Consider the following 15,506-nt stretch of genomic DNA (forward strand, 5'->3'; position numbering starts at 1 on the left):
CGGGCCGCCCCTGCCGCCCCCACTACGCTACGCCACTGTGCATACGTTTGAATTATTTAAATACACGTGCAAATGATGTATTTAAAATTAGAAGTAAATTAGATTACAAACCAAGTAGATACATTATCAGTAAAATATACTAATACAGTATATATATATATAAAGTAGTACTATCTGGCATGCTATGTTCCACTGCAAAATCACTAATTTACTGATTATATGTGTTGATTACATTGTAGTTCTTTTTCACTTATATATTTCCAGGAATTGGAGATGCTTGCTGCATCCTTTCTATGTAGTAATTCCCTTATATACCTGAATAAAGCTATATACTGACAAATTTCCAGGTGAGAAAAGATTAACTAATATATAAATGGAAACCAACAATATGTAATCATCTTAGAATGATCAAATAACAATTTCAATATTAACAGTGTTTATGGGATATACATCTAGGTGGTTCAGAGCAATACTAAAAGAACAGTATGACATTACCAAGAAAAGTAACTATGCCTTATCAGCTTTTGCCAAGAGAGAACAATGCAGTGCACAAATGAAGCTAAAGTGATAAGAAACCCCAGGATATGAAGACGGCAAAGTTGTCTGATATTCTAGAATTAACGAAGCCTCAAAGAGAGAATGCATTAACAGAAAACTGAGTCGTTAAATTGAAAAGGAGTTATACTGCAACCAACTCATATAATGCAGTAAATTAACGATTTAGCATTAGAACATGTTTAAACATAGTCATACCAAATGGCATTGCTTTGTGTGTGCATAACTATATTTAGTTTATATTGTACTGATATCTACTTAGTTTGTAAATTAATTTAATTTAATAAATAATTGGAATGCATGCATGTTTATGTTCTTGTAAAACCTGAGGAAGGATTGTGAATTACCCAAAAACATTTGTTAAATGTAAATATTTGATGCTGGAGTGACATAAATGTTATTTATTTGTGTTGAAGTGTAGTATTCCAGTTTATTTTCAATTATTTTGGACTTAAAATGAGAATTAAAAAAAACCAGTAAATTTTAATTCCATTTCTCATAATATATTTTAAAGATTTTTTTTATTTTCAATACGACAAAGTATTGATTTAGAGAATATTCATTCACTAACAATTTATATGCAAATATAAACGAGCATTTAATTATTTATTGTGACATCATCACAATGCTGGGTTGCAATTTTTAATCATATTTTTTAATTTATTTAATTTAAAATGTGTGTGTTCCACCTTCAAATTAGCACTGTCTTGCCCCTGTACATCATACTTTTCCTTTAGTAATTGAGTCGTGCCAGTCATCTATCTAACTTTTTTCAGGGGAAAATTTTTGAATTCAAACAACATAACTTCCAGTTTGCATTGAAAGTTCATATATTGTTAATCAGGGCCTCCCACCCGAAGGTTTCCATATCTAGTCTAAGATTACACCTATCTAACTCTGTTCTCAAGATTAAGGAAAGACATAGACAACAGTGGGAATTTATGGGTGTACAATTTTTCAAATTGTAGCCCCAAAAATAAAAGTATATAATAGAAATTTACTGGCTCCTTTCAGATCTGGCCTTGAGAAATTGTAATTGTCTAGTTTGTCTAAGCCTGAATCTGGCCCTGTTTTTCAGAAAAAATTTCAAACACACCTTGAATAAATTTGTAATAGTATAGAAAAATTACCACATCAAAAACATCATTGCTAAATTGTTAACTAGCTTAAATTGTCTCCATACTGGAGTCAGAGCAATATTGCCCATCCATCACTGAAAATGCTTGTCCTGGTTATAACCATGATCAAAAAGTATTAGGAATGGTTCAATAATATGTAAGATTTTAATTTATTCATCAAAAATTATTTTATCCCCTTCAAAGTAATCTCCTCCCACTGCAATGTATTTATGCCAATTTTTTTCATTCCTTAAAACATACTTTAAAGTCATTTTTGTAAAACTCCTTTGAAACTAGCAGCAAATTTTGTTTTATGCAGAGCTGTGGAGTTGGAGTCGTGGAGTTTTGGCGTTTTAGTTGAAGTCGTCAAAAATTCCCCCGATTCTGACTCCTTTTTACTTTCCCAGCTTGTTATGTATACAAAAACAAAAAAGAATTTGAATCGTGTCACATCTGATCCTCTGAGTTTTTTGAAAATCTATGTTTGGAGATCTCTCGAACCCAAAAGATGTCAAATAAAGGGAAAAATTCGCACACGTGCATGCGTATGTTGGTGTTTAATTTGTTTAATTTCTTTATTCTGTTCTGAAATATTAAACAATATCTCAGAGCGAGTAAAGTTTAAGAAACAAAATTTGGTACAGTAGCATGTGTATAAAGGGCATTAATGCTATTAAATTTTGGTTCTTAATTAAAGGTCGACAGGGTAGAGACATAGAAGGAGTCGTGTGTCATATCTCCAGTGTGGTCGGACTTAATGAATATTTTACTTGTTCGCATCCACAATCTTATAATATAATTGAGATGGGTTAATAATAATAATAATAAGCTCAGAGTTCGAACAGTTAGAAGTTGAAAGTTGAAATTTTGTACGCAGTTAGGATATGTCATAAGAACATATGCACACGAAGAAGGGATTTTTCGCAATTCCTCTCACGAGGGGAAGAGAGGGAGACTGTTAAGGATTACCCCGAAGAACTCTGTTTCTACCGTACTATTTTAGATGTGGTTTTTTTGCATTTTTGCAAACAATCGAACATACTTTTAGATCCACTAAACATTCTCTAATTAGTCTCGGAAGAGGGGACCTAATTCTTGCACCCAGTGAAAATGGGTAAAATCGGCTATAATCTAATAATCTTAATTTTTGTTATTGTTACTTTTTGTCTGAGCAACATCTGGCTCATCTGCTATTTTTTTTTTTTTTTATAAAACTCATCTCTACCCTCAAAATTAAGCTTGAGTTCTAATATGAGTACAGACAAAAAAAAAAATACAAAATTTGAGATGATATTTACTATGCACTGGAAAAAATAAATCACATTGACCACTCTTCAAGTTTGGATGTAATAACGGCAATACTGTTTATTTTCCGCTCTTAAAATTATTAAATATGATTTAAGAGCTTCGGTGAATGCCGACTTAATAGAAGTGATTTGTTTTGTTAGGAGTAGTTCGGTTTATAACAGAGATGAAAAATAATAAATTAATCAACGTGGCAAAATAAGCAACCCTTCTCTTTACCAGTCTAAATGTTATATTTCTCATTCTTGACTTAGTTTAATGTATCTGTATACTTATATATTACCCAATATACTCGTACATTATGTACCGTACAACATTTTTATTAAACTAATTTGTTTGTGTACGAATGTATTTACTATTTTTATTCATACATGATTACCAAATATTATTGCCATCATCAAATGAGTCAATAAATGTGAATTTATATACAGTGGAACCTCGGTATACGACCTTAATCCGTTCCTGTTGTTTGGACTTATACCGAATAGGACGTATAACCAAACCAACCTTTCCCATAAGAAGTAATGTAAAAATGATTAATCCGTTCTCGTGTAAAAAAAATCCTCTTGATACGATATATTAATGGGGTTGTAAAATAATTTAAACACTGTTTGAGCACATTAATAAAAATAATAAAGTTTTACTTACAAATTAAAATCAGAAGAAATTTAACAAAGTTATAAACCGTGGGACCGCGAACGTCTAGTCTGGTTTAGTACACCGATAGTGCTACTTGTTCGTAGATGGCGCATATAATTGAATTAAGTCGTATACCGAGCAAAATTTGTTTGTCCAAACGGGACGTATTTCGAATTGGACGTATTCTAAAGCAGACGTATACCGAGGTTCCACTGTATTCAGTAGATGTGTCAAATTTCAATGTTTAATTAATTTTTTAAAATCGTTTTATTTTGTATTTTTTTCAAAATAATCAGAATCGTCATCATTATTATTTACCCAGTTGTTATACAGTAAAGGCCTATAACGAAGGAAAAGAATGACAATCAGTCAAAAAATAAGTTTCTCAGATTTTTACTCTTTTGGACTCGGGAATCCTCAAAACAGAAGTGCAAACAGATGTTAGAATGTGTACCAACTGATTTAGTTCGACCATTTTGAAGTTTAATAACTCCTGTGTTAAACCATTCGACTCCGATTCAAAATCGTGCCTCCCATACTGAATAACATTCGTACATACAGAAAAAAACCTGAATCTTTTGCATATCACGAAATTTCAAAGTGCCCTGAGTCCAAAAATGCAAAAATTTGGGGTGGGATCATTTTTTGACCGATTGCTACACTTTTCTTCTGTTATATGTAACAGTCGGAAAAGTAAAAATTATCGAATATGTATTTATATATTGACTATGTCATTACTTAAGAGAGTATTTTAGCTTTGGAATAGAAAAGTTTCTACGTTCTATCTTTATTAGAACTATATTTATTGAAGCTTATATTCTGAGGTCACATGATAACGTTGGAATTTTCGGGCTTACTTTGTTAACAAGTCCAACCCTGGTTGGAGTTGGAGTCGGAGTCGTGTAAAAAATCTACCAACTCCACAGCCTTGGTTTTATGGCATCAGTCAACTCAAAGTGATGACCACAAAGCAGAAATTTTAGTCGAGGAAATGGGATAGAGTCACAGAGTGCCATATTGGGAGAAGCTTGCAGAACTGTATTTTAAATTTTTTGGCCAAAAATTTACAAACATCAAGAGCATTGTGAGCAGATGCATTATTGTGATGAAAAATGACATTTTGAGTTTTCTCATTACAGATCAGATCGTTTTCTATGAATTGTTTCACACAAATAGTGCAAAATGCTCAAATAATAATCTTCGTTGACAGTTTGGCCAGTCAGATGAAATTCATGATGCACAACACCATGATAATCGAAGTAAACAGTCAAGATGACATTGATTTTTGACTGATTTTGATGTGGTCTTTTTGTCTTGCTTCACCTTTCAACCTTTCAAGCACCTTGATTGTTGAGCTGTTTGGTGTCAGAAGCATAGATTTATATTTCATCACCCATAATGAAGTGTTTTAAGAACAATTTTCCTTGAGAAAGCATTTCCTCAGTCACTTGATAACATTGTTTTTGGTAAAAATTGAACATTTTTGGGACAACTTGAGAAGCAATGCTCTGCAAGCCCAAATGATCTTTCAAAATTGCTTGACAAAATCCAAATGATACCAAAACATGTTCAATAATGTCCCTAACTGTTAAATGATGATCATTAAGCACCAAATCTCTGACTTGAGCAATCATCAGTTGAAGTGGATGGTCTACCAGAGTGTGTTTCATCTTTGACTCATTCTCTGCCTTCCTTGTATTGTACTTGTGCCACTCAAAAACTCTTGTTTTGATAGACTATCATCACCAAAGGCTTTTTGCAACATTTCCAATATTTTTGTATCAGTAATTCCGTTATAAAAACAAAATTTAATGCACTTCTTTGCTCAATTGCACTTGACATTTTGAAACATCACTGATGCAAAAATTCTTTACACACAAAACAAGCATTTATTTACAAACAAAAACAGATGATGACATAGGGATTGCTGTCAATGAAAGCCATGCCAAATGAAAAAAATGCTGACAAGCCCATCTTTCATGTATGTAGTTTAAATGAACAATTTCCAATACTTTTTGATCACAGTAGTATAAAAAAATTTGTATCTGACCCCCCTTAAAGCAGTGCCTCCTAACGAGTTGACACCAGCTAAAAGTAATGACAACCATATGTCAAGTGACCACTGGTGGCAAATCATGTGTAGAGAAGACACTGTCTACCAGAGGCATACCGAGGGGGGCGTTGGGGGTGGTCCGCCCCGGGTGTCACCCGTTCAGGGGTGACACCCAACTGTGAAAAAATAAGTTGCAAAATAAACCTCGATAACGCGCTTTAACATTAAGTCATGGAAAGTTCGATCGGCTTAACAACCAATGCCTAAAAAAAAGAAGTCAACGGATACGGGCTAGTCAATATAAACCTACGTGTTGACATCACTTATTCGATATAGCGTTCAAGTTTGCTCGAGTACAGACATATTACGATTCAATAATCCAATAATGTTTTATAAAAGAGTTAAGAAGGGTGACACCACGATATCCACCCCGGGTGTCACCCATGCTAGTTACGCCACTGCTGTCTACTAAGGTGTTAGTTTTAAAACATGGTATGTCCATTGCCATGTTTGAATGCCTGTCATGGAAAAATGATGTAAAGGATATGTAAAAAAAAAGAGAAACAGATTAGAGCACTGTTTGTAAGCCAATTCTGATATACCGATACACTCGTATCAATGTTGGATCAATATAAGCAGTGGCATAGCGTAGTGGGGGCGGCAGGGCGGCCCGCCCCAGGAGGCACTTTAAGGGGGCGGCAAAATTTCACAATAAATAATAATAATACCTAAATAAGGGGGCGGCCGACACCCATGCTACGCCACCGAATATAAGTTATCATCTCTAATAAAAATGCTTTAATTAATTTTCTTTCAAATCTTTCTTTAATTGAAAAATTTTAATAGATTTCTTAGTAAATCAATGAAATCTCAACTTTATCACATAATTACATCAATTGAGAAAATATTAAAAATAACTTAATTATAGTTATAAATGTAATGCACTAAATATCAGGATAACATTTTTCACGTTTAAAAATTTTTGATTTGTTACTTTAAAATTAATAAAATAAAATTTAACCTACCTTCCGTGAAGAGATTTCCCCCACGTATAAACATTTCCATTTCTTGCAAAAGCAACATGTGCAAATCCACAAGCTAATGGGACAAAAGGAAGTAAAGTTGACTGAATTTGATTGTCTTTAAAATTTGGCAAATCAAAATGCTGACTTTGGCACAAATCAGTAATTTCGTCAGTTAATAAACAAATATCAAATTGATTTTTTCCTCTTTTGTGGATTAGCATTAATAGAATAAATATAAAGAATTTCAATATATCTTCTTCACTAATATCTTCCTCCTTTAATACAATAATATATCATTGAAATAAATGTTATTTAGCTAAAAAACTAAAATTAGATGTATGTGTATACTGTATTTGTTGGCTTACAAGATGCATTTTTTTTCTTGTATCAATGAATACTTTAAAAATCATCCAGCATCTTAGATGCCAAAAGTGACAATATAACGTATAAGCAAAAGAGTTGGCAAATGATAAAATATAGTTAATTGATCAAAAAAACAAAATTATATTATTGGATTTAAGTTAAGTACAGTAGACCCCCCTATAACACGGTAGATACGTTCCGTGTTGTACGAGTCACTTAAGTACACGAGCCAATCACAGCCCGTGTGCCGGGCTGTGATTGGCTCGTGTATTTTAAGTGACTCGTACAATACGGATTCGTATAACACGGAACGTATCTACCGTGTTATAGGGAGTCTACTGTAATAAAAATAGTACAATATGCCAAAGAACTCTGAACAGCGCTGAAGAATAAAATTTCAGACCACCTCAAATTACTGAGAAAATCATTTGTCAATGAATAAAACAGGAAAATTTATCATAAAAAACTAATAAAAGAATTCATGATTGATGTAAATTTCCACCCAATTAGCCAAATTTGGAAGAAAGTTTGCATACTTGGATAAAGTTTGCATAGAGATGTGGATTCATTGTATTAACAATACATTTCTTAAAAGTTTTTCTTACTCTAATTTTGAAATGATAAATTTATGTCTTCTATGCCACAGCATCTTACGTGCCATCAAATACATTTTTTTTAAATCATGAAAAATATAATTTCACCATACAGCCTGATTCCATTCCGTTATATCACCAGTCAAAGAGCTTATAGAGTCTGAAGTCCAGTATCTGAAAAATTACAAAAAACAACGGCATAACTTTATTCATTTTAAGGAGAGATTAATATAGTTATACAAGAATTTATTAGAATCTTGCAATAAAACTGATTAATAGAAATTATCTTATAAAGAATCATATAGTAAAATGTAGATAATAACGGTAGTAGCTATAAGATTTCTTTAGCCGCGCAGATATAGATATAACAAAAATATTAGCCGTTAAATTATATTTATTTTGAAACGACTATTTTTTTAACACTACTTCTAGTAATTCTTTGAACCGTTAATGGAATCATCATTCCTACAGCTCATTTTCACGATTAGCCTGTCATAGTTAGGTATGTAAATTAACGGATCGGCTTTGTCTCAAAATTAAAAATAATCGAGTATACAGCAAAACTTAGCTTTGTGGACACCCCTGAAATTCTTCTGTCAAACTGCCTAAGTTTTAATACGAATCAAACTTCACGCTGTCGGTCATCTCGTCTAAGTGGCCAAGATAAAAGTGCCCCGAAGTGATATTTAGATCTGTTTACAAGCCAACAGAATAGTAAAATTCTGTATTCCTAAACACAGTATATTGTTTAAACTGTTTAAATGCAAAATTGGCCAAAACTGGCTTAATCGTTTCGAGACAAACTCGACCGAAAGAAAAGGTATTTGAATAGTTTTGTTTTACAAATTCCCCTTGTAGCCTGAAGGATTAAAAAGAAAATTGTCACCAAGAACAGAAAAAAGAGAACTTTTTAGAAGTTAAAGAGTTAATTAACTGATTTTGAAGCAGTGTGTAAAATCAGATTGTACATGTACAGAGAATTTGGCTTTTCTTGCAACAGTAATCATGTAACTGGATATTTGGTTGTTTTTGTTTCTTATTAAAAACGGATTTAGTGGTTTTTTGAAACTGAGCAACTCATTTAGCGAATGTTTGTTGAAATAAACTTTGTGTTAATTAATTCTGTGTCACTGATTGTATTGTGTTTAGTGTTTCATTAGTATATATTATGCTGTGTGTGTTTTTGAATGACTGTCAGTGATATCTGATTTTCTATGTGATTTATAGTTTGTGTGTGTTGATGTATCTGTTATGTAACTTGTTGTTTAATATGTTCAAGTACTGTTTGTGAAATAAGGTTGTTGTATATAATTATTTTTTCTAATTAACAAGCTGTTCACAAAATATACAAATAACAACATCTCAACACCCGAAGAGTATATAATAAAACACCAAACGATCGCCTAAATATCGATATTTAGGCGATCGTTTGGTGTTCTATTATTCACAAAATATTCACATTGCCACATAGTTCCACTTCATAACTATGTGGAGATGTGGAGATAAATATTTTTATGTAAATTTGTCATTAGTGTCTATCTGTGTGCTGTTGTGTCTGTTACTTGTTTTGTAACAATATAGTAGATACAGATGATAAATTCATTTTTTAGTCCACTTCATCCGCTGGCATGGTTTTATGGCTTTGGTGATTGGTGGCCAGATTGCTGCTGAAGTACTGTACATTGGCTGAATTGGTATTTGTTGTCTATTGTGTGTGAGTGAGGTTGTGAATATATTTTTGATTCAGTACCCATATTCAGACCAGTGCTGTTTTTGCCACCAGTGCCCAAGGTAGACTCTGACAAATATTTTGAATATGAGAATCTAACTCACGAATATGGACCTTGTCAACTTGAGTGAAATCTAAGCCAATATTATGCCATAAACATGAAATAACCATTTTTGTGTTTGCTACAGAAGTGGATATGCTTATATATCTTAAGCCAATTGTTTATAAATCAGCTGTCCCTGTTTAGTAGTTACCTACTCTGGGCCAGATACAGTTTAAGGATCTCTCTTTGCTGCATTTCACCCGAAAGACCGTACTGGAGGAGTGGCCTACTGGAAGCTTATACTCTCACCAGTTTTGCTTTATCGTTCGTTGGAACTACTGAGCTCTATAACCCCGACAAGGGTAACTAGTAAAAGAGAAGTTGTCGTCGTTATTATTATTATTATAAATGTAAATTACGTATACTAACCTACTCCGTGATAAATGTACACTTCTCATAATTAATCTTGAAACTGGTCTGGATGGATCATAAAGTTCAGCTATTTGACTTAGAAAAGCCACTTTAAGATCAGGTAAAATTTGGGCTAGATACTGGATATGTTTATAAAGCAATTTAGGTTTACAGGCTAAAAACTGTAATATTTTTGGACTTGTGATACAGTGAAGAAAGCTTTCTGAAATAATAATATAGTTAAATTAATTTATAATTTTTACTTTATGTTAAAATCTTATAAACATTATATAAATTATAATCTATAAATCAGCATTGGCTCAGGGCATCTAATATGAGTTGCTGTCACAAGCTAATGCACAACATGCAACACAAATACAATTGTTTTTGTTTACTATAATGTTTTGATTGATGCTAGTTTTGATAAAAACATAAATTTTAACTTAAAATTAACCAAAACTAGTGCCAATCAAAACATTATATGAAATGAAAATAATTCTATTAGTGATGCATACTGTGCATCCTCTTGTGACAGCACCCCATAGTTAAGGTGACCAGATTTTAACATTGGTGAAGTGGGACAAAATTGACGGGGGGAGTGTTGTCTTGTTGAAAATATTATTCTAGGGCAGCAGTTCTTAACCTTTTTAGTGGTCAGCACCCCCTTGAATATGAAAATAAGCTCTTGCACCCCCTTAAAAAATGTGTGTATATTTTTTATTTAAGCAAAAATATTTATTGCATAAACAAATGTCGTGTTTATTTACAATATATATTACTATATAACATAAAAAGCAATACTTAAAGTTTAATGGCTAGGTTGTTGTTGTTTATTCATAATAATTCTATTAAAACAAGGCTTTTTTTTTTCTTTTTTTGAAAAAGCCACGCGTAAGTCATCAGATGCATTTAAGCAATTTCTGGCTTTTGTTATGATGTGCAAAAGTGCTGAAAATCCCATTTCACAATAGTAGGTGGTGGCAAATGGTAGTGCTGCTTTTGCCAGTTGTGGATAAGCTTCTAACTGTTTACACCAGAACTGTTCTAAGTCTATTTTTTCAAATTCCATTTCCATACGCGCATTAGCTATTTTTTTTTAATTTTTGAAATTTCTCTCGCACCCCCGGAAATGCTCTCTTGCACCCCCGAGGGCGCACGCACCCCAGGTTAAGAACCACTGTTCTAGAGCAACAAAATTTTATCATCAAAGAATGCAAAAATTGTATTGTATTATATTTAATAATAATAATAATAATAATAATACTAACATGTATTACTTTTCCTCTGAATTTTCCTTGAGTGTCACTTTATTATTGCAATTTTTTTATTATATAATACTATCGGTAACCAAAATGAACCCCAGTCCCACCGCTTGCAACAGAACAATGCAAACCGATGTGCTTACTCTCACTAGTAGCTAGCTTTCTAAGACGGCGGCTCTGTGCCACGTAACATGCAACAAACAAAATGTTTGCTTGTTTGGACAGCCTGTGAACATGCGCCGGTCCGTTGCTGCAGCTACGCGCCCCAAACCATTTTCTGTCGGTCTTTGCCACAAACACAAAGGGTTTTGTCGATGCAGCATTCTTTTTTCCGACGCTCAAGCACACCTCGGTACCGATACACGTAAAACAAAATGATCTTTACGAATCTTAAATGTAAGACATAAGTTAACGACACATAATTGACAAAAACTTAATCTTTCCAAAACTCGAGACATTTTTAAAACGCCGTGGGACGCGGGACAAATTGTTAAAAATCGGGACTGTCCTGCCAAAAGCAGAATGTCTGGTCACCTTATCCATATTAGAAACCATGAGCCAACACTGTAAATTAAATTAAAAATTACTTTATAGCAAAGATTGATGATATAAAATAAAAACAAAAATTTAAAATCTTATCTTAATTATATAAAATAGTTGTAAAGTTTAAATTTCAAACTACGTTCTTTTAAACCCGTGCTTCTTAATGTGACTGTCTTTCAGCATTAAAATGACTTTAAATTCACATTAAACAAAATTCGCACAAGTGCTGTCAATAATATATTACCATTATCCTCAATGTCATTTGAATACAGAATACAAATGATTTAAATTTGTTTGGAAACATTCAAGATTTCAAATACAATATTTAAGAGTGAAACATTAATGTACAATTTTCTAAATGTATACAACTAAATTAACATTGACATTATTTTAAGATCATTTTATGATGATGATATTAACAAAGCTTACTTAGAATTTGTGAGTTCCTTAATGCATATTTTCCATTAAAAAAAACATTAAAAATAGAAGCCGAACAAAATTTTATGTTGGAAGTAATGGATACAATAAATTCATCAGCACATACATTGAATAATATGTATAAAGAATAACTTTTTCCAATCAAAGTACAATCTATTTTGTCTGAAAATAAAGAAAACAAATTGCAAAATAAAATAGATAAATTCAATTTAAATTGCACGAATTGCTGTAAAAAATTGTACATATATATTTGAGGTTATGGATTAATCAACTATCAAATTTTAATAGTTTAACTTGGATGAAATTAGACAGGGTTCCAATATGGAAAGAACTTGAAAATTCAATAGTAATTCTCGACTCTAAAAACATCAGCCGTGATGATGTTTTTAGAGTTAATACTAGCCAGCCCAATTAATACAGGTGACAGATCATCTTACTGTTGATTTAGCATTATCTGGATGGAACAAAACTCCCTTCTGGTTGACTAATGATGGGAGAGTTTTGACAATCCTTGCAGCCAGATTATTGAACGTAGTGCAATAGCAGTCACTATCAATTGTTTTTCCTGAGATGTGTAGTGATGATAAATGACACTTTGATAATCCCATAACACACAAAGCAGCATTATCTTGTTGCTCAAAGCTTTCTTAAACTTGGTTGGTGGCCATTCTCTAGGCATCACGTGGGATCCTTGGATAGTTGGATTATCATATTACATCTACTTCACATCATGGTTTAAAAAGGTGATTGAGGTAGGGGCATTTCTGGTACCATTTCAGAAGTGATGTGCATTTGGAAATTTGGTCATGATTGTTCTGTTCAGTCAGAATATGCAGAACCCTCTTTACACTTGATGCCTAGCTGCTTCAGTGTCATTGAATGAGTAAAGTCCAGCTCAGACACTCTCTGTGTAATTTGGTCATCCCTGCTGACCTACTGCCTCGCCAGATCATCATAAATTTCCTGTGGTTGTCCAGAACATGATTTGTGTTCGATGCTGTAGTCTCTGGACGTGAACTGAGCAAACCAGTTTCCAACAGTGCTCTCAGATGGTCCACTGTCACCATTACACCTTTTCTGTAATTTTGACAGTCTGCTTCTGCTTCATAAAGGATGCAAAACTCTTGACTATTTACCCTTTTTCTTATTGATTTTTAACTAACATTTTTGCAAACAGACTCAGAATACAGTTTTGTTACATCCCTTTTGAAAGTTTGTTTCAAACTACCAATTGAAAAAACATGTTTTTTAAATTTTTACTTAAAGTGTCTACAGGCATTTTTGCAAATGCTTTTCTCAATCAACAACAATCCGACCGACCTGATATAACTGTATATAGAGTAGATATCCAATCAAAACTTTCTGATCAAAAATAAACATATTTACTCTAATGTAAGATACCATCAAACCTAAGATGCACACTTATTAAGATTATATTTTTATTGACATAATCAGCTGATTTGGTTAATTTCATAAAATGTAATAAATGTGAAGTAAATTTTAGCAAAATATATATATATATATATATTTTGTCATTCGTAATATGCAATTGTTTTATCGAATTGGCTACCCTTTATCAAAATGATTTAGTTCTGAAAAGAACTTTTTAAAATTATGCACATTAAGGCATTCTGAGAATTTCTATTCCAAGAACATCTTCATTACTACTTGTAACGAAATCACCAGAAACAATATGCTAAATGGTTTGACAAGTTCTTCGTGGTTCACGTTAAGTGGTTTAATTCTCAAAATATCTGTTCAATATTGAAAATATGCTTCACTTCATTTTTCCAATTATGGGTACTCCTCACTTTACGACAGAGTTCCGTTCCGACGACTATGTCGTTAAGCGAGATGGTCGATAAGCGAGGAGCTTGCGCTGGGAATATAGGATCGTTGTAAAATTATACAAATTATGCAACAAACTTCAAATTTATTCATAAAAAGACTATTATAGTACAAAATGAAATACGAATGATTCTACAACAGGAAGACATCTCCTGGCCTTGTGAATTAGTACACCTAGTTAATAGAAGCGATACCTTCTTATATTTCAACACTTTAACTGAGCGATATGGTGAATTAACTACCATCCAAGCTTAATAAACTACCATATTGATGTTTCATATTTCACCACTAAACTGCCTCTTCCGCAGAATGAATGAGGCTTTAATTAATCTATCATGCAATCAATTTATTCTCTTCTATAATATAATCTCTGCCAACTAATTGCTCTACCCGCTACTTCCTTTGGTTCTTACGTCCATCTTGATCATTTGGGTATACATATATAACATACTCCATTCCCATAGATTCCGTACTATCAATATGGTGATTTAACTATAACTTTCTCCACCTGCTTCTCTTTTACTACAACGGCTGGGTGTCTGCACAATCTATCTGTAACCCTCCTCTGATTTGTTTGCTGGGTATGATCCTGCATGGTCAAAAATAAACATTCGCCAAATATAGCTCACACATCCCACTCTACAAGTTGGATACCTCCTGTAATGTCTGACTGCACAGGAAATAGAACCAGTGATACTACCAGACTTACAAAGCTAGATATTCCAATTTATTAAGGACCCTACATTACTGTAGCCTACTGCTGTCTCCCCATCTTGCGTTGGACATGAAGACATTCACCGACTTTGTGCACAGATTGTCATGGGACTGAGTGCTACATACCTCCCATCTAATTACATACTGCGGACACGACACTCGTGGACTTAAACTGGACATCTAATAGTGTTTATCATACAGTACTGCTACCACTGTTTAGCTGGACTATGATACATATATGTCAAGAAGACATGTACAAAATATTAATCATGGCTAACATGGTAGCGCATCGTGTGTTGATTATTTCTTCGTGATACCTTTGGACCACTTACGATAGACACAACGTTATATTCTTATCTGTATAAAAATTTAGTTTTAGGATTAGTATTAGAACTATGTTATTGTTAAATTAGTTATAGGCTTGCATTGGAATTAAACTCTTACCAGCACCTACTCCCTTCTCATGAAGTATGCTTCATGGGATAACTACTATCCAACAAACATAGAAAGCATTCATTGGTAAGTATCACGCCCCTATACATGGCTAAAGGTAAGTACTCACCCTTCTGACACACAAATAAAGGTTAGTATTTAAGTTAAATAAGCTATTTGATATTGCTCACAGTATTGTAAACAATGAAACATGCATATTTATACAGTTATTATATTATAAAGCTTAAATACTTACTGTCAGATATAATCTATTTAAGGAATACTATTAATATAAATACACGTGTAATTACATCTTAACATCTATATATTGATAAATATATTGTTAAATATATTAAATCATATGTACTTTATCTTATCCATATGTAATTTAACATATATTAACTTTTGTAGAACTTACCCACATTTTGTTACACT

At 32.8% G+C, this 15,506-nt stretch overlaps 2 protein-coding genes across 5 annotated transcripts in view; one reads left to right on the forward strand and one right to left on the reverse strand.

The window, feature by feature from the left end:
* The window catches only part of Grip (Glutamate receptor interacting protein), a 330,265-nt gene extending 323,048 nt beyond the window's left edge, over window positions 1-7,217 (forward strand). Inside the window, exon 20 of the mRNA XM_067269339.1 lies at window positions 7,147-7,217. The gene's annotated coding sequence lies outside the window, so the exon portion shown is untranslated. The remainder of the gene's footprint in view (window positions 1-7,146) is intronic.
* The window catches only part of LOC136974441 (uncharacterized), a 58,834-nt gene that overhangs the window by 10,218 nt on the left and 33,110 nt on the right, over window positions 1-15,506 (reverse strand). For all 4 annotated transcript variants that reach the window (XM_067269330.1, XM_067269328.1, XM_067269329.1 and 1 more), the window contains exons 15-17: window positions 9,853-10,057; window positions 7,765-7,825; window positions 6,696-6,970 (exon numbers count right to left, since the gene is read on the reverse strand). In XM_067269330.1, the coding sequence (XP_067125431.1) occupies window positions 6,696-6,970; window positions 7,765-7,825; window positions 9,853-10,057 (541 nt within the window). The remainder of the gene's footprint in view (window positions 1-6,695; window positions 6,971-7,764; window positions 7,826-9,852; window positions 10,058-15,506) is intronic.

This window comes from Centruroides vittatus, unplaced genomic scaffold, assembly GCF_030686945.1.
Source record: "Centruroides vittatus isolate TY-2023 unplaced genomic scaffold, ASM3068694v2 contig_349, whole genome shotgun sequence".
NCBI classification, from domain to species: Eukaryota; Metazoa; Arthropoda; class Arachnida; order Scorpiones; family Buthidae; genus Centruroides; species Centruroides vittatus.